Here is a 24301-nt window from a genome sequence, read left to right as displayed (position 1 = left end):
CTGTCAATCTTCCTCTATAATACTATTCGAATTCCATTTGAGATTTTTTTAAATATTCAAATAATATTCTAATATTTAATGCTCAATTTCAGCCTGTTAAATATGTTCTACACTACTCGTCAATGCCACTACAAGCATGTAAGGCACTTTCTGTCCACTAGAGGGGCATGCAGCTTTGTTTACATTCATTTTCCACCACGAGCACACAGAGACAAACACAAATCAACAGAGAACTCTGGAATGAAACATGATCTAACAAGTGAAGCTTGTTTAAACCATTTGTCATAAACTAGGTAAGTAAGAAACGATGCTAACTGCATTAATAACCAGGCCAAACGGTGCTGTCACTACTATTTTAGTGATTTATAAGCATCCTTTCCAGCAGATTGTCACATTACTAAATACAGCTGTAAGAAGATAATATGACGTGGAAGCTAACTCTGACAGCTGTAGGGGAGCTAACATAAACTTTAGCTTTCTCCATGAAGCTCCCAGCTACACTAACGTTACCTCCCGACACAGTTAGGAAACCAGAACGAGCTAACTATTGATAACATCAGCATTTTGGCTCGGTGGATCGCGATTTTTAAAGTCATGTTAAAAATATTTCCTGTCCTCCTTAAGATTTCCAGCCGGAGCCTGTCACCCCCCATGTACTAACGTTACTCGCTACGTAATGTCAGCTCTGTGATGTTGTACCATAGACTGTATATTTTTAACAGTCTATGTGTTGTACTAACGTTACTCGGTACGTAACGTTTTAGACCTCACAATGCCTTGTTTCTCACTCGCGCTGTTATTGTTCATACGGTGTGACATGAATCACACATGCGGGTAGGTCAAGGCGAGGGAGAGAGGGAGATTAGCTAGCTAACATTAGCCAACATATTTATAAAAAAAAAGTCACATTTGAATATTAATTTCAGCATTCGAATATGAATTATTCGAATTCCGGTATTCGTTCCAACAGCCCTAGTGTGTGTGTGTGTGTGTGTGAGTGTGGGTGTGATTATGGTTACGGTAAACAGCTGTTTAAAGTGAATGCTGATTGTGTTACCTTCAGCATGCTGCCTATTCCAGTGTTAGGGGCGTAATATGTCATCCATACACACATCCACGGTCTATGTTCACGGTCATACACGGTTGGTCTGAATGAAATACACCCAGAATTTTAACCATGATCTTACTTCCTGCTTACTACTGGAAAATAGAATAAGTCAATAAATAGAATTCAGACTGTGAACTGAATATTTACACTGGATTTAAAGCCATGTAAAAGGGTTTGTAGCTTTTGTGTTTGTGTTGAACCATCTCCGCCACCATTGCAGTGTAAGGGGAAAAGTTCTGTTTGTTAACTACAAACTAGTATCATGTGTTTCTGCAGTGACAAGATGATATATGGTAGAGTTAGTCTCAAAGAAAACTAAAACTGCACTGCCGATATGGAAAGATTTCAGATTTGAAGCTGAGTGAGTGTTAAACCAAAGAGGTTCCAGTAGGAGGCTCACTGCAGGTTAAAAAAGTCCTGGCTTAGAGGCACATGGAGTCCTCACACTCTCATTATGGACATTCATCACCAGTCTCACTCGGCTGAGACAAGTGGGACACCTAGTGGTGAAATTCAGTTTACCGGTTTGGTCCATTCTTTGGCTTAAAGGTGCCCTGCCACACAAAACTGTTTGTACTTGCATTTTTTTTTTTAAATATGTTAGGTCCATATTAGGCCTGCATGATAAATCGTTATAAAATCACGATCTCGATTCACCCTGTTCACGATTTAATTTAAAACCCATCTCGTTCCAAAAAAAGGCTTGCATTTGGTGGTGTGGAAGTATTTTGGATTCGAGCAAGACGACGAGCGTCAGTCCAATGTGATTTGCGAGGCATGCTTTGCCTTCATTGCAGCACCGCAAAGTAACACCGCAAGACTTTACCAGCACTTCAAACGTCACCACAACCTGCAATACGATGAAGCCGTACAAGGCGAGAGGTCCGAAACACGTTTCAATTAGCCTATTTAGAGCCATGTTCACGGCCATGTTCACTGCGGTGCGTTAAACTTCTATTTTTGGTAACTTGAATGGCCAGTTGAATGTTAATTCTATAAAAGGCAAGCAGTTAAAGAGTTCTGTTTTTGATAGTGTAGCCTACTTAATTGGAAATTTACAAACTCCATTTCTCTAGAAACTGAAGCTGTAGCTGCAGCATGTTGACATGTTTTAATTATGTAAAGACATGTTCAAGGAGTTCAGATAGAGCCGGTATCAGGGCCATATTTAGTTCAATATGTTAGGTCACTATTTTTGGTAGCCTACTGTACTTAAATGGCCAGTATTTACTTTATTTTCTTTATTCATTGCAGCCTCTATGTTTACAGGCATTTGGTGATGCACAATGTGCTACAGGTGCTAAAAATCAATGTTTGGTACTGCCAGTTTGTTTTGTTTTGTCATGGTTCATGTGTGCAATAAACATTACACATTGTGACAAAAAAATCGTGGCAGAGAATCGTGATATCAATTCTAAGCTAAAAAAAATCGTGATTCATATTTTTCCCTGAATCGTTCAGGCCTAGTCCATATGTGTTATGTCGTGAATGGGAAAATTAACTGCTACCTCCTCTGTCAGCTGATACAGATAGTCAATGAGAGCCTGGCTATCTGTATCAGCTGACAGAGGAGGTAATCTGTAATCTTATTGTAAGCTGACTCTTTAGAATAGACAAATTTATTTTAAAGCTATGAATTGAATAATTTGCGTGCTGAGAAACGAGTTTCAGACATTCCAATTTGTTGGGGGGAACTAACCTGCACACGCATTACATATGGATCTGAAAGTTCTCATCCCTTAAACCAGATATTTAAGTCTGTAAACTGTGTGAAAGGTTGAAAGTGCAGACTAGTAAATGCTCTGTTTTTGGTCCACATCCTGTGTTTGGGTCGGATCCCGTTCCCACCTGAACCGTGACCCCCGGTTTCAAGCGGACCAGAGTTCTGGGGTTTGATCTGCACCCGAGTTCAGATGAGCTTTCACACCGTCCCAAACCAACCGGACTATTCCTAGTGGAGGTATTTGGATGACAGTGAAGTTGTTAGTGTAAGTTAGCACACCTAAACAACGTAGTCTGAGTGAGACAGGAAGACAGCTGTCTCCGAGATGACGTCATTTTTGGCTTCTGTAGAAGTGGTGAACTTACAGCTCGCAGCACATTAATCAGATATAGTGGGTAGCTTTAGTTTAGTGTTGGCAAAATCACTTTTCTGCCTGAATTTAAGCTGCGCTTTTATTGTGAAGGGTGGACACCAAAAAGCCAGCGTTATGGTAGTGTTTGAGAGGAGACACCAGCTCCTGAATATCTCTGGGGGCTTTGATTGGTCCTGAACAGATTCCAGAGTGAGTCCAGCAGTCCCCCCAGTGGAGATCTGGACTCCTGATCTGGATCTCAGGACCAGAGAGGAATGGAGGAGGACAACCAGAACCAGGAGCAGCGGAGCAACGAGGTCCCCAGAAGACCAGCAGCAGACTGGGACTCTGATAGCAGCCATGGTCAGGTCAGTGTTCAGCAGAGATGGCCAGAGTACTCACTTCCCTTACTCAAGTAGAAGTACTGATTTAACTTCTTTACTCAAGTAAAAGTAACAAAGTACTGGCTTGGAAATTAACTTAAAGTATAAAAGTAAAACTAGCCTTGCGAATGACCTGGACCACCCAAATGTTACTGGAGAGCAAGCTGAGAAACTTCAGTGGACATGGAGAAAAGGCTCTCTTAATGCCATTGGCTACATTTAAAATGGATGTCTGCCAATAGGCCTAAAACATCACATGTATGATTATTGTGACAGAGACTGGGACTCCAGCTTAATAAGATTCTGACTGAGTAGCAAGATATTAATTGAACAGTTGTGATTCTGTGAGAATTCACAGATCCAGTTTCTCTTTTTTAATCTTCCCCTTAAAGGAACACGCCGACTTATTGGGACTTTAGCTTATTCACCGTAACCCCCAGAGTTAGATAAGTCCATACATACCCTTCTCATCTCCTTGCGCGTTGTAGCGCTGTCTGACGGCTCCAGCGGTAGCGAACCCGCAAAGAACATGCAGGTGACTGGTTCCAACTAGCCTACTGCTCCGAATAAGTGACAAAATAATGCCAACATGTTCCTCTTTAGATGTTGTTATTTGTAGAGTCACAGCATGTACAAAAAAACAACGTAACATGAGACACAGCCATCTTCTAACCGTAAACAAATCGGGAACTATATTCTCAGACAGGCTTGCTGCAAAGCAAATCACTCCGCCCAAGTAGCTGAAGTAGCAGAGCTTCGCCTTTCTGAGAATATAGTTCCCACTTAGTATATGGTTAGGACAGTGTTTTTCAAAAAAAAAATTTACATCCCGCGGCACACCACCAACCAAAAGTGTTACAAAATCACACATTGTAGCCTAATAAGATCATAATCTGCATTTTCCATTTTTTTAAATGTATCCATCGCTTTTGCAGGCTTACATCGATGATCTTGGCCCTACGGTTTACATCCTGTCACTGCGGGATGCACGCGAAAGTGGCACAGGGCTCCAGACTAACTTTTTTCACTAGGAGCACAGTGGCCCCACAACCAGAAAATTTAGGTGCACACACCGTAAATCAACATGCTAACCAAATATTCACATTTCTACTAATTTCCACTGTATTACTAATAAAAACTTTGTTAATAGATGCAGAAATTACAATGTGCTGTTTCAAATTCAGTGTCACTTTTGAAGATGCAATATATAAGGTAAACTGACAGCCCCATCACTGTCATGACAATAAGAAAATATATATTTTTTTTTTATTATTGTGTTTGTATATTATTTTTTAGCCTGTTTTATTTTCATCATGACCATTTTTAATTGCTCTTTAATGTTTCATGTAAAGCACTTTGAATTGCCTTGTTGCTGAAAGGTGCTGTAGAAATAAATTGATATCCTATCGCAGCAAACGCTGTCTGCGTGAAGTTATGGAAAACCGTAACCACACTTGAAACCACTTTATCGGCATTTCCCTGACTTCAACAAAACTGCAGAGCCGACGTAGTTTGTATCGTCTGCATCTCTGCGAGTGTGTGTGTGTGTGTCAGAGCTGCTCTCTGTCAATTTTCAGAGAGGACAGATAAGCTTGCGCTTACGTGCTCTCAAATTTACTGGTTGCACATGTGCGACTGGATGTCGCACACTCTCAAATTTTGGCCGCAGTCTGGAGCCCTGCTGCTAGCCCTTTGACGGAGCTCCCGCAGCTCTTCGTCTGTACACTTAACAAAGTTCCCAAAGCTTTGGTTAACATGTAGGGACCTTCACTATGCTACCGTTGAAGTTTGGTAATATTTTGAGCCTTTTAGTGGTATAAATAGCGATTTTGTTTTTACTTTCCCTGTGCCCCGAATACTAACGTTAGCTAGCGCTGTAAGCTAGCGCTGTAAGCTAGCGCTGTAAGCTAGCGCTGTAAGCTAGCGTTGTAAGCTAGGTTAGCCAGCGGTCCGCGGTCCCTAGGTTCGTCCTTTAAGCCTATGGTCAAACTCTAAAGGCTGAACGGCAGACGTGTTCATCTCGCTGTTACTGTACTGTCAATAGCCGGTACGTTGGGGTACAACCATTACACGTCACTACCACAGAATGCATTGAGAAGTAAATAACCATGGTGGCCACGATGGAACAGATTTTCTGCATTTTTTTAACAAAAAACAAAACATTTGGAGTATTTTTGTATCACCTTTTAATAGCTGACGCCCACGTTAATCTTATAAGGCCAACATGTCGTGCTAGTCGGGGTTCCTTTTAAAAAAATCTTTGATATGCAAATAGACAATAGACATCCAGCAAAAGGAAAAATGGCAAGTGATTAATGCCCTCAAATCTGTAGATGTGCATGGATTTGTCCTGACACCCTTCAAGAACTTGGGAGCAACTAGACCAGACCTTCTGTATAGTGTAACGTGTCATAACGTTATTGTGTAGAGGACAGATGCTACTCATTTATTTTAAAGGGACAACTGGGTTGATTCAGCTGCAAGGCTTGGGACAAACACCAAAAATGTGACTCTTTTGTTAGTTTTATTACATCCTGTGTGTGTATATATACACATATATTTATATATTTATACTTATATTGTCTGTTCTGTTAACCTGTTTGTTTAACTTATTTTAGATAATGTGTGACATGCACCTACGACACCAAAACAGGTCTAATGTCTGCCTTGTGGCCCTTCTCTAGACCTGCAAGGGGGTTGGTACTATCATTCAGCTACTACTTCATATTAAATCCACTGTTGGTCTGTGTGTGGATTTTGTTTTAAGTTAAAGGCAGGCTAGGGCTGGGCGATATGGCAAAAAATATGATCATGATAGTCTTTTCCATATTGATCGATATCGATATTTATCACAATATATAATTTGATAATGTAACCAGTTTGAAGAGTATCCTGATAATGACTGAAGCCTGAAGAAACCAGAGGGTTCATTAGTTAAACTTTAGAATATAGTTTATTAACATAAAAAATAGAACATAATTTAACGGTTAACTGTGCAAACATGCTTTATCTGCCGTAACAAAACAGTACAAGTTAGTAATGTAAATGCAAATGTAAATAAAACAAAAAGCTGTGACTACTATCACATTACTTTTGGCAGGGCAGCAAACATCTCAAGAAAAAAAGATCTTTTGATTGCTTTTCATATGGGGCAATGGTCGCAAAAAACGACACAATTGATTGTTGTTTTTCAGCCCCGCTAACGCTGCTAACAGCATGAGAACCACTGCGACTTTGGACAAAACTTGTGGGCGGACTAACGTTAACATGGGCCCGCATTTTCAAACTCTCAGTGGTCGCTGGGATGGTACCTTTTTAAGTGAGGGAAAAGATTTGTTGTGTTTCCCGTCTTGGTCGACACAGACCAACGGCATATTTTGCAGACCGTATTAATCTGCGCTTCGTCACTTTTGAGATATCCAAACCACTTCCATATAATTGACGTTTTGTTACCTTTTTGTCAACAATTTCCTCTGCTTTGGAGGATAGTTCACTTTCGACGTCGCTTTCTTGCCCATGCCCCTCGGTTCCACTTCCACTCATTTTTTCCATTTACTTCACTGCCCGTAACTCATACAATGCTCTGTGTAGGTAATGGGTGTGTACTTTGCAAAAACTACCTATTCTATTGACATTTTTTTGGCGGTTGGCAAACAACTTTTGGTGTGCATTACCGCCACCTACTGGAATGGCGTTTATTTCTGCTGTGTGTTAGGCTGTTAGATCTATCTATATTGAGTAAAATATGTCCAAATTAATCATCGTTATCGACCCGAATTGTATTGCGATCCCATATTGAGATCGTTTTATCACCCAGCCCTAAGGCAGGCAGACTTGTTGATTCGTGTTTGGCAATTAATAACTCAGGTCATCATTTGGGGGGATTTTTTTTTTATCAGTTTGATACAGGTTTTTTCCCTTTTGTTTGTCTGTCGTTGTGCTTACAGCCATATCGGTATAGTTAAAGGCACTGTACATGTTACTGTGCATGTAGTCTCGCATTGCCAGATCTCCACAGCTCAACTTTGACACACACACACACACACACACACACACAGAGGAACATCTGGTGATTTACTGGTAAATGAACTGTTGTTGATTGAGGCTACTGTGCATGTAGCTTGTAGCTCCAGTTAATGACTTTTGTGGCTTACATTTTAGTAGTTATTTCAGTTTTAACCCTCATGCCCTCCTCAAAAAAAAATAACACTGGACACTTTTGTGGCAAAAATGTACACGCACACAAAAACTGCTATTAAATCATACATCAATATTTTTTTCTGCTTTTTTTTTCATAAAACATTCAATCATTTTCAGGATTTTAACCCTTTAAATGCCAGTTTATTTATTTGAATTATGTCATTATTTATAAAAAAAATAAATGATTTATTTTCCCATATAATGAATAATATGAAGATGGGGCTTTAGTGGGGATTAGAGGCTTGGATATGTCAAAGATAAGCAACAAAATTAATTAGATTGCATTAGTATTTTTTATGTAGTTCCAGATACTCCCTTTGGGCACCTTCGAGGCAAAAATGTACATGTCCAAAAAACTGATATTAAATCATCATATATCAATATTTTCTTCTGCTTTTTTTCATAAATCACTTAAACAACTTCTAACTTGCTTAAAACTACCAAACATTTAATCATTTTCTGGATTTTAACCCTTTAAATGCCAGTTTTAATTCTTTGAAGTAACAATTATTTATGAAAAACCCAACAGAACATTAATTATTTTCCATAAAATAAATCATAGGGGAATGGGGCTTTAGTGGTGATTAGAGGCTTGGATATGTCAAAGATTAGCAACAAAACTGATTTGATTGCATTAGTACTTTTTATTTATTAGAACTTTTTATGTAGTTCCAGATACTCCCTTTGGACACCTTCGTGGACAAAAATGCCTCATTGACTTCCATTATAACCACATGTTTTTATCTCACTGACTTTACAGTATAAAACCATGCATTCTGTAATGTCAGCAATGGTCATATTTGACATTTTTACAGTATTTCACCAGATTCAACCATTTTGCCCTTGTAGGCTGATGCATGAAATCATTGTATTTTTTCCAGTTATATTATGGAGCTGTGTGCGTGCGTGCGTGCATGCATGCATTTCTGTGTGATCGAGACTTTGTGTAAATCTGTAAACAAACGATAATTTTAGGGTTGAAAAAAGCTAAAAGTTATATTAAGGAGCCGTGTGTGTGTGTGTGTGTGTGTGTGTGTGCTGACATTACAGAATGCATGGTTTTATACTGTAAAGGCAGTGAGATAAAAACATATGGTTATAATGGAAGTCAATGAGGCATTTTTGTCCACGAAGGTGTCCAAAGGGAGTATCTGGAACTACATAAAAAATACTAATGCAATCAAATTATTTTTGTTCATATTCTTTTACATTTCCAAGCCTCTAATCACCACCAAAGCCCCATCTACATATTATTCATTATATGGAAAAAAAAAGAAAAGTTTGTTTTTTTGTAATAATGCAATACTTCAAATAAATAAACTGGCATTTAAAGGGTTAAAATCCTGAAAATTATTGAATGTTTGGTATTTTTGAGCAAGTTAGAAGTTGTTTAAGTGATTTATGGAAAAAAAAGCAGAAAAAATATTGATAGATGATTGACACAGTTTTTGTGTGCGTGTACATTCTTGCCACAAAGTTGTCCAAAGGGTACAAAATGAATCATTTAAGTATAAAAAAAATGTGTAAGAGTAAAAAACACTGGATTTAAAAAATGTGACTAAAAGAAAAAGATTCCTACAAAATATCATGCCATAAGCAGTAACACAGCAAAAATGATCACAAAATGAAAAAACAAAATTGAGAAAAATGTACAAAAATGACCGAAGAGGGCATGAGGGTTAATGCAAGAGATACTTGACACTCTGAAGTCCTATGGATTGGTCACCTCATCAGCCCTTGCATTTTCTCAATTCAAACAGAACATTTTAATATAGTAAAACATGGTCAACTATAATTCACTCCCACCTCACATTAGTTCTTTTAACCCTTGTATCATTATCTCTGCATGTTTCCCCCTTGGGTCTACCAAAGGAGCCCTCTGCAGACGTCAAGCTGGCGACCGTAGCAGGAAAGAAGGCCGAGGAGGAGGAGCAGCCTGCTGCAGCTGCAGCAGCAGTGAAGGAGGAAGAGGTGGAGGAGCAGCCTGCAGCAGCAGTGAAGGAGGAAGAGGAGGATGAGCAGCCTGCTGCTGCAGCAAAAGAGGCATCCCCAGCAGCAGCCGCCGCCACAGCAGCAGCAGTGAAGGAGGAGCAGCCTGCAGCATTTCCTGCAGTGAAGAAAGAAGAGGAGGAGTATGTGGTGGAGAAGGTTTTGGACCGCAGAGTGGTGAAGGGAAGAGTAGAGTTTCTGCTGAAATGGAAGGGGTTCTCAGAGTAAGTATGAGTCTATAATATTAATACTTGGTGTTCTTGGTCCAGAGAGAGAGAGAGAGACAGAGAGATATAATTTGTATTTTGTTCATTTACAAATTGCAAATAATCTACAGCATAAATTCCGGAATTGTAGCATGCCCTAAAAGTTGAAGGTTTGGTATTTTGATACTAAGTTGCAGACCCGCAAACAACCTTACAAAATGGCAATAGAAAAAATTAATAATACGAATTAGCAATTATAGTGAATTTTCTTTTTTTGCCTAAAAACAAAGCCTGAGGAGATTTTCTTCTGTCTGCACTCACCTTTCCAGTGAGGATAACACATGGGAGCCACAAGACAACCTGGACTTCCCCGACCTTATCGCCGACTACATGCAGAAACACAAGGAGAAGGAGGAGAAGAAGGAGGGCAAGAGCAAATATGTCAGTAAGAGAGGAGAGAGAGACTCAGAGGAGCGAGGGAGCAAGAGGAAGAAGAAGAAGGAGGTGAGTGAAGGAAAGAGGTTAATCCAGACTGAAGAGTCCCAGAAATCTAATCTCAATATTAATGAATGCACACAGAGGGTTTCAGAAATGTCTTTTAGGATTTATATATAAATGACTCTTGACATTGCAATATGCACATGCATATACATACATGTAAAATAGTAGGGGTTTAATGGATCACCAAACTCACGGTTCGGATCAGGGTTTTGAGTCACAGATCGGATACATTTTTCGGATCAGCACAAAGAAGGGAGGAATTTAACTTAACTTATTTCACCAGTAAATTGCTGTTAAACGACAATAATACATGAGAAAAGGGTATTTTAATTCAATTCAATTTTATTTATAGTATCAAATCATAACAGAGTTATCTCGACACTTTACAGATAAAGTAGGTCTAGACCACACTCTATAAATTCCAAAACCACAACAATTACAGTAATTCCCTCAAGAGCAAGCATTAGCAGTGGCTGTTGCAACAGTGGCAAGGAAAAACTCCCTTTTAGGAAGAAACCTCGGCAGACCCAGACTCTTGATAGGCGTAGTCTGACAGGGCCGGTTGGGGGTGTGATGAACAGTGGCAAATAATCTGCATTGCAGAAAAAACATAAACTAAAGTAAACTCCCCAGAGCTAGGTTAGTAACAAGCATTTCTGGGACAGAATGCATACAAAAGGAGACAAGTGAAAACAGAGATGAGAGAGCAGCTCAGTGTGTCATAGGAAGGAAGGAACTTCGCCGGCAGTCTAAAATTATAATAGCATAGCTAAGAGAGGCAGGTAAGCTTAGAGAGAGGTGCCGGATCGGGACTTTTAGAGACTCTAGGAACCACAAGTTCTGGGAGCGCAGTGCTCTAGTGGGACAATAAGGTACTAAGAGCTCTTCTAGGTATGATGGTGCTTGACCATTTGGAGCTTTGTAGGTCAGGAGGAGGATTTTAAATTTGATCCTAGATTTCACTGGAAGCCAGTGCAGAGAAGCTATTACAGGAGAAATATGATCTCTTCTCTTAGTTCTCGTCCGAACATGTGCTGCAGCGTTCTGGATCAGCTGGAAAGTCTTAAGGGACTTTTTTGAGCAACCCGATAGTAAGGAATTACAGTAGTCTAGCCTGGAAGTAACTAATGCATGGACTAGTTTTTCAGCATTGTTTTGAGATAGGATGTTCCTAGACTAGTTTGGAAAAGCTCCTCTCTGCTTGAGCCACAGTAATGTAAATAAATAAACAAAAGATTTGGATCGTGAAAAATTAGAGATGTATTGTTGCGTATGTTGGTTATCCTGTTGTAAAAATATATGACAAAGAAACGAGTTCAAGTGAACGAGGAGTAGGAAACATTACAAGCTTCGGCTTCATCCTGCTCCTTTTCGGACAAATTTTTGAAATTAGAAATTGTAATAGTATTTTTATATTTCTAAACACTGTATGGATATTGTTCTTTTTCCTTTGTGTGTTGCTACACACTTTTTATTTTGTGTATATATATATATATATATAGTGTGTGTGTGTGTGTGTATATATGGGTGCATACTGTATGCGTTAGGGGTGTGCATTGGCATTGCCCTCACAATTCGATTCAATTACGATTCACCAGGTAAAGATTCAATTCGATTCTACGATGCATCAAAATTCTACTGCACACAACAAGGCACCGTTTTCATCAGTCATGAGGCAATACAAGCAGTCAGATATTGAACAACAGATTTTATTGGCTGCTATGTGTGTATTATCACTCTCCTGTATCTTTGACATAAATGTCATTAAATAAAATAAAATTGAATGGTATAGGGTATTGGATATGGCATTTTCAAACCTGAAAAAGAAAACATAAATCACTGCTTTCAGTGCTTTGAATGAGAAATGTTTCTCTTCTCTCTGCTTTAGAACCATTTGCAATTAAATAGAGCAATAACAGCCAACATTTTCCAGCAGTGACCATAAGTGTTTTTTTACACACAGTAAAATAGCAGCTCTAAGACAGGGCACTTCCTGAACTCCTGTGCAAATATTAATCAGTCACACTATTGTAACAACAACCACCCAGGCACCCAGCAATAAAAGTATTTAGTGCAACACACAGTAACCACTTATTACTGTGAAACTTTTTTCAAGTAGTACAAGTCAAGTGTAACTATTAACAAAACAGCAGCTTAGCAGCTTTAAGACAATGATAATTATATACCTGATCCTACCAGTCACATCAGCTGCATACAACAAAATATCAAGATGTGAAATACATTGTAATGTAAATCAAAAATAAAGTGTGTAGGCTTAGCCTACTACCAAATTTGTGCAAACAACGTCTTCCGTCTGAGTTTAACATCACCATCATCATCATCAACAATCTGTTTCAGAGTGAGGAAATATATAGTTTGACCTAAGCCTACATAATAACTCGTAGCCAATAAAAGAATTTCAAGGTTCTTGTGTAAGAACACAAGCTGATCGACATGGTCTGGTTTGAGAGCGCTTCTTTTTGCAGTGATAACATCTCCTGCAGTGGAGAACACTCTCTCTGCTGACAAGCTTGTCCCTGGGATGCACAAGTTTCTCTTTGCCAACCTAGAGAGGAGAGGAAATGTGCCCTTATGGCGATGCCACCAGTCAAAGGGATCCTCAGAGAGAGGCACAGCTGGGGATCTACAGTACAAGTCCATTTCCTCCTCAGCACTGGCATCGGCGGTCTTACTTTGTACTGCAGGTTCACTGATGTCATTGAAAGCAGGTCCCAGCAAACTCACAAGCAGCGATGAGGCCCTTCTTTTGGGAGCGGAGGGGCCTGCTGAGTCTGAAACATTGTCATCCACGGACAGCAACTCTTCCATGGTTCCTGAACTTCCTGTTCCGCCAGGCGCTTCATCTGCTTCTGTCCTATGTCTCCTCTCATACTGTGTTTGAACAAAATAAATAAGAGCAAAAAACAGCAGTTAGCAACACTTTCTCAGCCAATGCAGCTCACATGACAACAGATAACTTCTCAGTCTTAACATTTTACTGACTATGTAGCTGCTTATTTAACATTACATTATTACAATTGAATTAAAAGTTAGTCCATTCCAAGTTTTACAAGTAAAAATTAAATTACCTCCAGGGATGCAGCCTCTGAAGTCACTCCTGCGGACACATCCAATCTCTCCTCCTCTGTCAGGAATGGTAACCCCTTAAAGCGAGGATCCAGGGCAGAGGATGTATGAAGGATGTTCTTCTCTGCCCCACTGTTGTACCTCTTAAGGAGATCTGTTTTGATGGCATTCTTCACATCGCGGATCAGTGGTTGGTCTCCAATAGTGTCTGACATGCTCTGGAGGAGTTGGGCATATACTGGTGCAATGAGGCCGACTGTAGGACTGCTCTCCTCTGACATAAAAACAGTGGCATCCTTCACTGGTTTTAATGTCTTCACTACTTCCTCCACGTTAGCCAGATCTGCTCTGCTGAGAGTGACGATGTCACTTTCATCTACATTTAGGGCAGGTGACAGCAGGGTGGCATGCACTGCAGCTTGCAGTTGCAAAAACCTCTCCATCATATCATGAGCACTATTCCACCTTGTGGCGACATCAGTTATCAGTTTAAGTGGACTTGTCAGTTTAAGAACAACTCTCTGGTTTTCTTCAAACAGGTGCTTTGCCTTTGTGCTGCGGTGCGGTTTGCCTTTGTACTGCGCAGTGAGGTTCAACGTATGCGCGAAGCATTTAACATGAGGGAACATCCCAATTTCAGCAGCACTTATCATATTAGCGGCATTGTCCGTCACCAGCACAACACTTTTATCTGTTAGCTGCCATTCCTCCACAACATCCAAGAGTAGCCCTGCCATATGAGCACCAGTGTGGCTCTCATAAACTGCTCTCGTCTGCAGCACATGTGATACAATCTGCCAATCCTCGCTACTATAATGTGCCGTTATGGTTACATAGGACTCTGTATCACCGAAGTCCAGGCATCACTTGTAATGGCTACACGACTGGCCTACACATTGATTCCATTACCTTTGCTTTGGTTTCTTTGTACAATGCGGGAAGCGCAGAATCAGTGAAGGTAGCTCTTGTCGGTAGCTTATTCCGGGGCTCAATTGTTTTAAGCATGTGGCGAAACCCCGCATTTTCTGCCACAGAATAGGGTCGTAGATCCTTCGCTATGAAACATGCCACCGATCATGTGATCCTCTTTGCTCTCTCGGAGTTGTGTGGCAACGTTGACACTAGCAACTCGTCAATTCTTGGCTGGGATGTGTCGACTTTTTGTGTTGTTGTTGTTGAAGCCAACTCAGGATGACAACGATCAACATGGTTGGTGAAGTTAGTTGTATTGCCAACATGCTTGATTTTAGTGTGGCAGGTTTTACACACCACGTAAGTCTAGTTTCCCATCATCTTCGTAGAATCTGAAATGTGCCCAGATGTCCGCTTTCCAAACTTTGGGTGCGTTTTTAATTAACCGTCTATCGCGGTCATCTCCCTCCGCCTCAGCCATCTTGATTGTTGTTGTTATGCCCCCAGAAGTAATTGAAACTTCACAACTTTATTGTCCACTCAAGGCCAGAAAATCAACAGTGACATAATCGATTATGGCACTTTGCCGCATCGATGCTGAATCGTGCATGCCCCGCATTGCGATGCATCGCCGAATCGATTATTGTTGACACCACTAGTATGCGTATATGTATTTTTTAGTTTTGTTCGAAATAAATGAAATGAAATTATGTCATAAAGGGAAGATTCCAGATCGGCCCTTCTGAGCTTTCATTTTCTCAAAGGCAGAGCAGGATACCCAGGGCTCGGTTTACACCTATCACCATTTTTAGCCACTGGGGGACCATAAGCAGGCTGGGGGAACTCATATTAATGTTAAAAAACCTCATAAAGTGACATTTTCATGCCATGGCGCCTTTTAAAAAATGTTATGGCAAAATTCCACTTATTTCTATTGAAGGCCATGAATTACAGACAAAATAGGCTTTAGGTTCAAGTAAGATCCATGTATCACACTGTTTAACATCCAAAACTGATTATTGCTTCATCCATCACTGATCATAACATCCAAAACAACATATCAACATGGCCTTCAACTGAAGACCATTACATCACAAACTTCAAACTGAGAGAACTCAACCATTACACAGCCTAGTTCCCCCAAATTAGTTTACAGTCTACATATCCATGCCAGCACCATATGTAGGGCCCTCCTTCATCTCCTGCTGGTGTCTTTTCACTTGTTTGGTTGTGCTTACACTTTTACTGCTCCGCTTTCCACTGGTGGAAGCCAATGCTTTTGAGATCCTAACAATGTTGTCATCCTTCATTGCATTGACAGGCTGTGCTCTGAAGCCACAATTTCTCCATCACATCCAGCATGGCTTTTCTCCACAAAGACTCTTTTTGGACATCGGGCCCATATGCCCATATGAGGCATTTGTTGGCATTCTGAGTGCCTCCATGCTGCATGCACTTGAGCAGACTGTCACTGGACATCTGGTGATACTGGACACCGGGATGAGCTTCTTATGAATCCCTCAAAAGAACAATATTTAGAACATTGGAGAAAGCAAACAAAGTAGACTAAATTGTTATTAGACAGATGTCTACACACTGTCAGCGGGGTGGGAAATAATTTTTTTTGCCCACCAGCCACAGTGGTGGATGGATACACAATTTTACCAGCCACTTATATTTTTTACCACCCACTTTTTCCGGAATTCAAATTTATAAAAGAGAGTGCACTAGCATATTTTGAATTGCTTCAATACATTATTTTTTTTATTATTAATACATATTTTATTAATATAGGCAAATAAAAAGTGATGTGAAAAAAAAGCCTGCAAGACCATGGTAAAATTTAGTTTTGTCAATCATAATCTACAGTAATTGTAGGCCTACATGTTTAATGAACAGAAAAAATATTGACTAATCTCTCAGTAACATAGCATTAAACAGTCCCTCCAGGATTTCGTGGCCTTTTGAGATTGTTGCGGCCCAAAATACCTGATTTTGCGGAAGGTTTTGTTAAAAGTTGCGGTGCGTTTTTGTATTTTTGTTGCAATGAAGATGCGAGAGACAGTGAAAGTTGCTTTTTTTGTTCTATATAAATAGTTCTTTGAAAATAAAAAGGAAACTTATTTTGGAGAAAATTAAATTACTCTGGGCTGAGTTGTCCTAGTATCCTTTCCAAAAAGGCTCAGGATGCTGCAAATGTTGGTATAATATTGGTATAATATGAAAAATATGACAAAAAATACTTGATTGAATGAATACATTTGAACATTTCGGCCAGTGGCGTGTTAATCTTTGCATTGTTAGTTTATTTCCCAATAAACCCATTCATACGCTTTGATAAAGGACTTTAACTTATTTATCATTTCACGTACAATAACGAGTGTAGCTGTCCTCAATTTAGGTAATCCTGTATGTCTCAGCTCCGGTTTTTCCTACATCCACCGTGTGTGTGTGCGCGCCAGTCGCGGGGGGAACTGAGCTGCCTAGGGCTGCACGATTATGGCCAAAATGATAATCACGATTATTTTGATCAATATTGAGATCACGATTAATTATCACGATTATTTGTTGATTTTAGCCAAAACAAATTTTATTGTCACATAATTATATAATTATAACTGCTTTTACATCCATATTGTGCTACATTCCTACTAATACATCCATATTGTGCTACATTCCTCCTTTATTGAAGGATACTGTGAAGGAGTATGCCATTTCAGGTGTTGTGCGACCGCTTTCCACACATGCATGTTTGCCGTGAAAGATACAGGCAACGCAATTTTCTGTTCACGTTAACGGCGCATGTGGTGCCTGGTATCTACCAGACGAAATAGCTACGCGGATTTCTGTGGCTCATTACACTGCCACTTACATGTCTGCGTTGCGCTCTGATGCTCCGAAACCCACGTTAGAGGCAACATAAACATCACTGCATGTCACGCTAGTAAACACTAATAACACGTTACACAGCAGGTAACGTTAGCCTACCGTTAGCCACAGTAGCTGAATGCTAAACAGTGTAGTGTGTCTGTATTTCACTGTAGGATTCCAACAGCGGGACGTCCAACAGTCTGGTGCTAAAGCTATGAGCTAAAAGACAAACTAGCACTGGTCACTGCTGTTGTCTGAAAAACAACACAGCCGGGACAAAACGTTGCGTTTACTGGTAAACTGGTAAACATTGTGACCGGCTTATGATGACCGACTGTTACCTGTTGTGGAATTTTCCTCCCGTTACTCCGTCCTCTGTGACTGTCTACATCTAGAAACTAAGCTGCGCGGTGCAGGCAGGGAACAGCTCTGATTGGCTCATGGAGACATGTGATCAGACAGTGGTTTATGGAGCGCTAGATTGGCTTTGCAAAAACTGTTCTATGAAGGGAATGACGCATTTTAAATATCGCTTGATCACGCAAATTTGATCGTGGGAAGCCAAAATCGTGATCGTGATTAAAATTCGATTAATTGTGCAGCCCTAAGAGAGCCGACAGGATTAAAACAGCAGCAGCTTTCAGCGACTGTAAAATGGTTACAGTGTACATTGAAGTTTAATACAGGTTGGCAGGACAGTCTGAAATGTTTTGCACAGTCTTTCGCTGTACGTTTTGTCAATGCGCTACTTGTTCGAAAAGTACCTTCTCTTTTTCTTTACTTCGCCCTCACCAGTTTTGCCAACTCCACAGAGGTTCTCTTAACACCGGGGATATGTCGCCACATTTGTTTAACCAATAATTTTCGTTTCATCTATCTCAGCTCAGCTACATGGTGTCACGGACTAGCGTTGAAAACTACTCGACAGAAGTCTGGAGTTGACGGAAATATGCGTGGTCAAAGCCCCGGCTGTGAACATCATTTCCTATAAGTTTTTCACAATAAAAGTCCAAAGTTATTTTGGTATTTGAATGTTTTTTATTATGAAGCAACAAAATCTGGGAATGTTGGGGATTCATTAGCTGTAACATAACGCGATGCATTGTTACTTAGCAACAGCATTCTTTGACAAAAGCTGTCCAATCCATTACAAGGAATGTTTTATAATCCACCCACCACTGTGGCTGGTAAACAAGGCAAAGTCACCCGCCACTTGGAAAAAAAATGGTGGTGGGTGCTAATTTCCCACCCTGACTGTCAGAGATACGAAGAAAAGATGGATCCTGACTAAATACAGGCTCACTGACCACCAACCGGGTCAGACAGAGATGCACTTCCTCCTCCACTGTGTAAAAGTATTTTCACAATGTGATTTACACTTTGAAAAAATAGCCAAAAAAATAAAACTTAAGTTAAATATGGATCTGCCTACCACAGCATGAGCGACTCACCACCACTTAGGATTTGTGTAGTATTGTATAGTAATTATATTAGAATAGTGTATATATATGTGACACCTACATATTTAATATAGGACATGTAGGCTATGAATTTCTGTAACCTGCTTTGAGAGAGAGAGAGAGAGAGCAAGTGTTTCTGATTACCTGTCTGAACACTTTCAGAACAACAGTTTACGCATCAACGTAGTATGTGATGGCATTTCATCATCTGCTGTCTTTGTTTGTAATCCCCTCTGTGTTCTTGCTAATGACAACTAATTTTGTCTTCTCTGAGATGATTTTCGACGCACTTCTTTCGACATTCTGAACTACCGCGGAAATTACTTTCACGATTCTTTGCAGATAAAAAGGAAATGACCATATTTGGATCCGACAGCATTGCACAGAAAAGAGAGAGAGCTTTCCAACAGTATATGTGATGACAGGGTGGATTCAGCGATCTCGGAGCAGCGGGATGATTTAGAACGACAACTTTTGTTAAATTTCGGAGAAATCTAAAGATGCAAACAGACAAAGTGTAGTAAAAGGTTACACTATAATAACCATCATTAATAGATGGTAAATTGATAGTTAACTGTTAACAAAATGATAATTAATGTTTACTAATTATTAGTAGTGCTGTAAATTAACAGTTTATTATTCACGTTGATTAAAAAGTTTAAACTTTTAAGAAACCAATTTTAAAACATCTATAAACATGACATCGATAGACCGACCACATATTCCTAACACTTTAAGGGTTACTAGTTGTTTTGTAAACCGTAAACAGTGTCTGGATAAATTTTTTTGTCCTTCATTAAATTAAAATTGGTTTCATAAGTTAAAATGTTTTAATCAATGTGTGGAACAAACTGTTAATTTACAGCACGACTAATAATTGGTAAACATTATTAATTATAATTTAATTGTTTAACAGTAAAATGACGGTTTGCTAACAGTTAAATGACAGTTAACTAAAGTTTAACTATTAATTTACCATCTATTAATGATGGTTATTATAAAGTGTTACCGTTATGGCAAAGTTGTCATGGAATTTCTAACTGAAAGTTAAACTGAAGCGAGTGCGCAAATGATTTAGTTTTGAAAATTGTCCCCATTCATTCGAATGGGGAAACTTGTATATAGGTAGTATGAGTATTTAGGAAATTCTGAAAGTTATGAAGAGTACATTTGCTTCCATAACAACACGGCACACATTTTCCTTCATTTTGTCATAAATTATTGTATGAAGATTTAAAATTGTGAGTGAGAGCAAGTCCAGGGTTTAAAGAAGGTTGTTCACTAACTCTCTCTCGGTGTTTGTCTGTTGCTATAGAAACGGAGAGGAGGAGAGGGACCCAAACGTCACCACTGTCAACACTGTGACAAATCCTTCACATCATCTTGGTATTTAAAGGTTCATCAGAGAGTTCACAGTGGACAGAATCTACACAGCTGTGATCAATGTGGGGCAGCTTTCACACTACAGAGTACCCTAAAAAGCCATCAACGCACTCACACTGGAGAGAAGCCGTACAGCTGTGATCAATGTGGGGCAGCTTTCACCCAACAGAGTACCCTAAAAATACATCAACGCTTTCACACTGGAGAGAAGCCGTACAGCTGTGATCAATGTGGGGCAGCTTTCACACGACGGGGTACCCTAAAAAGACATCAATGCATTCACACTGGAGAGAAGCCGTACTGGTGTGAACAATGTGGGAAAACCTTTAGTCGGAGTGGTAGCCTAGAAAACCACCGACGTGTTCACACTGGAGAGAAGCCGTACTGGTGTGAACAATGTGGGCAAGGTTTTTCTGAGAGTGGTAGCCTTAAAAAACATCAACGCATTCACACTGGACATAAACCATACAGCTGTGATTTATGTGGTAAAACCTTTTCTCTGAGTAGTAGCCTTAAAAACCACATACGTGTACACACTGGAGAGAAGCCGTACTGCTGTGAACAATGTGGAAAAACTTTTTCTCAGAGTACTAACCTTAAATCTCACAAGCACATTCACACTGCCTTGTTGTGAACATGTTTCTGAGCCAATCTTCTGAACAGCATGGATGTTAACCTGGCTATGACTATATATTCCCTTTTGAAGGGATTAAATCCACTCAAAATTAGCTTTTATTCCTGTGATATAATATTCTGAGTTCAGTACAGTACAGTTCAGTACAGTTTATGTGTTTAAACTGCGTCTGTGCCGCCGCCATCTTGGGACGAAGAACTGATCTTAAAGACTCATAGAGAAAGATTTTTGTACTGCTTTTGGATGTTCATGTAAAAGAAATGCTAAATAAAACAGCATGGAATAACATTTCACAGATGAAAAATGTGTTTTACAATATATTATTACGAAAGTGTTGAATTTAATATCACAAAAGGTAACATTAAAGCGGTGATAGAATGCAAAACTAATTTTACCTTGTCATAGTTGAAAAACGACAGTTTGGAGGGTAAATGGGACATACATAGAACCTCAAAATCCCAATGACACCTCTTTCCTCTGCAAATCTCACTATTTGAAACTGCCTCTGAAAACGGGTGAATCTGAACAAAGCTGGAAGTTGACATCAACTCCTCAAATCCTCCTCATTTGGCTCTACCTTCTATCTTTGTAATGCCCCAAAATTTAAATAGGCCACTAACTGATCTGAGGTCAGTTAGTTCTTCTAAATCTCGTTCGCGCAAATCTCAGAAATTTTATACAGTGTTCATATGCTGCTGCATTACTAAATTCACTTCTGAGATTTTTTTAAGCGAGAAATCCACTATATGAAGCTCAAATATAGGCCATTTTACAAATATGTATGGCTAATTGCAAATTTAGTATGACTGTTTTGGAGTTCAGGAGCTCCACAGTTTGCCTCGACAGCGGCACAGTGCCTGCCCGGATCGCTGGCTTTCTGCCTGGACTGTCAGACCCCGCTGCACGCTGGCTGGAGCTCTCTCAGGAGATACGGAATACTGGCCCAGAGAAAAGGAGTAGATATCGGACAGTTGAGTGGGACGTGGATTTAAAGCTCTCGTTTCAGTCCAGTCCCATTTAACAGGGTAGCATTAGGGCCAAAAAAACAAGCAAAAGAGTCATTTTCAGCCCAACCAATGTTATATACCCTATTAGGACACCTTAAGGAACAGCGTGAAATACCCTATATAACCATTCTATCGCCCCTTTAATCCTTCTTTTAAGTTAACAGTAAGCTAAATTACTGTACGGATATTTCACCGTTGGAAAGATGAATATATATTTAAATTGGGTCACTTATGTAATAGAAATGTAAAAAAAAATTTAGATATTGGAGCCTTCTAGAAAAAAGCCAGAAACTGTGTTTTGGGCTCATGTGGATGAAACAAATGAGGACACCAAATCCCAGAATGCACTTGCTTCACTGCTTTATGAGGCCACTCCCAAGCCACGCCTACCGTTTACAGACAGACAGAGAGGCATTCAACTCAACACTCAAGTGTGTTTTATTGTCATTTCAACAATATACAGTACAGGCCAAAAGTTTGGACACACCTTCTCATTCAATGCGTTTCCCTTATTTTCATGACTATTTACATCGTAGATTCTCACTGAAGGCATCAAAACTATGAATGAACACATATGGAATAATGTACTTAACAAAAAAGTGTGAAATAACTGAAAACATGTCTTATATTTTAGATTCCTCAAAGTAGCCACCTTTTGCTCTGATTACTGCTTTGCACACTCTTGGCATTCTCTTGATGAGCTTCAAGAGGTAGTCACCTGAAATGGTTTTCCAACAGTCTTGAAGGAGTTCCCAGAGATGCTTAGCACTTGTTGGCCCTTTTGCCTTCACTCTGCGGTCCAGCTCACCCCAAACCATCTTGACTGGGTTCAGGTCCGGTGACTGTGGAGGCCAGGTCATCTGGTGCAGCACTCCATCACTCTCCTTCTTGGTCAAATAGCCCTTACGCAGCCTGGAGGTGTGTTTGGGGTCATTGTCCTGTTGAAAAATAATTGATGGTCCAACTAAACGCAAACCGGATGTGATGGCATGTCGCTGCAGGATGCTGTGGTAGCCATGCTGGTTCAGTATGCCTTCAATTTTGAATAAATCCCCAACAGTGTCACCAGCAAAGCACCCCCACACCATCACACCTCCTCCTCCATGCTTCACGTTGGGAACCAGGCATGTAGAATCCATCCGTTCACCTTTTCTGTGTCGCACAAAGACACAGCGGTTGGAACCAAAGATTTCAAATTTGGACTCATCAGACCAAAGCACAGATTTCCACTGGTCTAATGTCCATTCCTTGTGTTTCTTGGCCCAAACAAATCTCTTCTGCTTGTTGCCTCTCCTTGGCAGTGGTTTCCTAGCAGCTACTTGACCATGAAGGCCTGATTCACGCAGTCTCCTCTAAACAGTTGTTCTAGAGATGTGTCTGCTGCTAGAACTCTGTGTGGCATTCATCTGGTCTCTAATCTGAGCTGCTGTTAACTTGCGATTTCTGAGGCTGGTGACTCGGATGAACTTATCCTCAGCAGCAGAGGTGACTCTTGGTCTTCCTTTCCTGGGACGGTCCTCATGTGAGCCAGTTTCATTGTAGCGCTTAATGGTTTTTGCGATTGCACTTGGGGACACATTCAGACCCATACGGGAGTTTGCTGGGGGGCAGGGGGAGCACTGCCGGGAGGGGGGAGGCAGAAATGACTAATTGCATTGTTTAAAAATGAGTGGAATAATTACTGGTCTGGCATGACCAGATATTTTATAAAAATTTTAAATACCACAAAACACTAAATGGTGGTAGGTAATACATCTGATTTCATATGGGTAAATTGTTACAATATAATTTAAAATCTGCTTTAAAAATAGACATATGTCTATTTAGCATGTTTGTTTTGTCCATATGTGCTCGTGCTGTGTTCCCCAAGTGGTAGGCCCGGTCTCAGCTGACACAATGAGTTTTTCTTTCTTTTTTTGCCTCCTCTGGCTGAATGTCAAACTCCGCCTATGCCTCTAGAGGGCACTAGCAAAGACTCTAGAGCGAATGTGATTTCTGGCACCAATACGTAGCATATTCTTCAAATATCCTTTCGGTCCCGGTGATTTGAAATGACCAAGTGTGCTTTGTTGAATGTTCTCAATGTTTTTATTGTTTTATTTCATGTGAATACTAGTTTACTCAGAGATGTATAGTAACGAAGTAGAACTACTTCACTACTGTACTTAAAAGAACATGCCGACTTATTGGGACTTTGTCTTATTCACCGTATCCCCCAGAGTTAGATAAGTCCATACATACCCTTCTCATCTCCGTGTGTGTTGTAACTCTGTCTGACGCACCCACTGCTAGCCTAGCTTAGCACAGATCCTGGAGGTAACCGGCTCCATCTAGCCTACTGCTCCCAATAAGTGACAAAATAACGCCAACATGTTCCTGTTTACATGTTGTGATTTGTATCGTCACAGCGTGTTACAAATAACAAGGTCACATGAGACACAGCCATCTTCTAACCGTATACATACTGGGAACTATATTCTCAGAA

At 40.1% G+C, this 24301-nt stretch overlaps 1 protein-coding gene across 5 annotated transcripts in view; it reads left to right on the top strand.

Moving 5' to 3' along the window:
* Positions 1-21113, top strand: part of LOC120572793 (zinc finger protein 239-like) — an 89676-nt gene extending 68563 nt beyond the window's left edge. For all 5 annotated transcript variants that reach the window (XM_039822235.1, XM_039822236.1, XM_039822234.1 and 2 more), the window contains exons 4-5: positions 10291-10465; positions 20108-21113. In XM_039822235.1, coding sequence (XP_039678169.1) covers positions 10291-10465; positions 20108-20809 — 877 coding nt within the window. In that variant the 3' untranslated portion in view covers positions 20810-21113. The remainder of the gene's footprint in view (positions 1-10290; positions 10466-20107) is intronic.
* Positions 21114-24301: the final 3188 nt, after the last annotated feature.

Source organism: Perca fluviatilis, chromosome 14 (assembly GCF_010015445.1).
Source record: "Perca fluviatilis chromosome 14, GENO_Pfluv_1.0, whole genome shotgun sequence".
NCBI classification, from domain to species: Eukaryota; Metazoa; Chordata; class Actinopteri; order Perciformes; family Percidae; genus Perca; species Perca fluviatilis.
The sequence above is the reverse complement of the archived record's forward strand: the minus strand, read 5'-3'. Positions and strand labels throughout refer to the sequence as shown.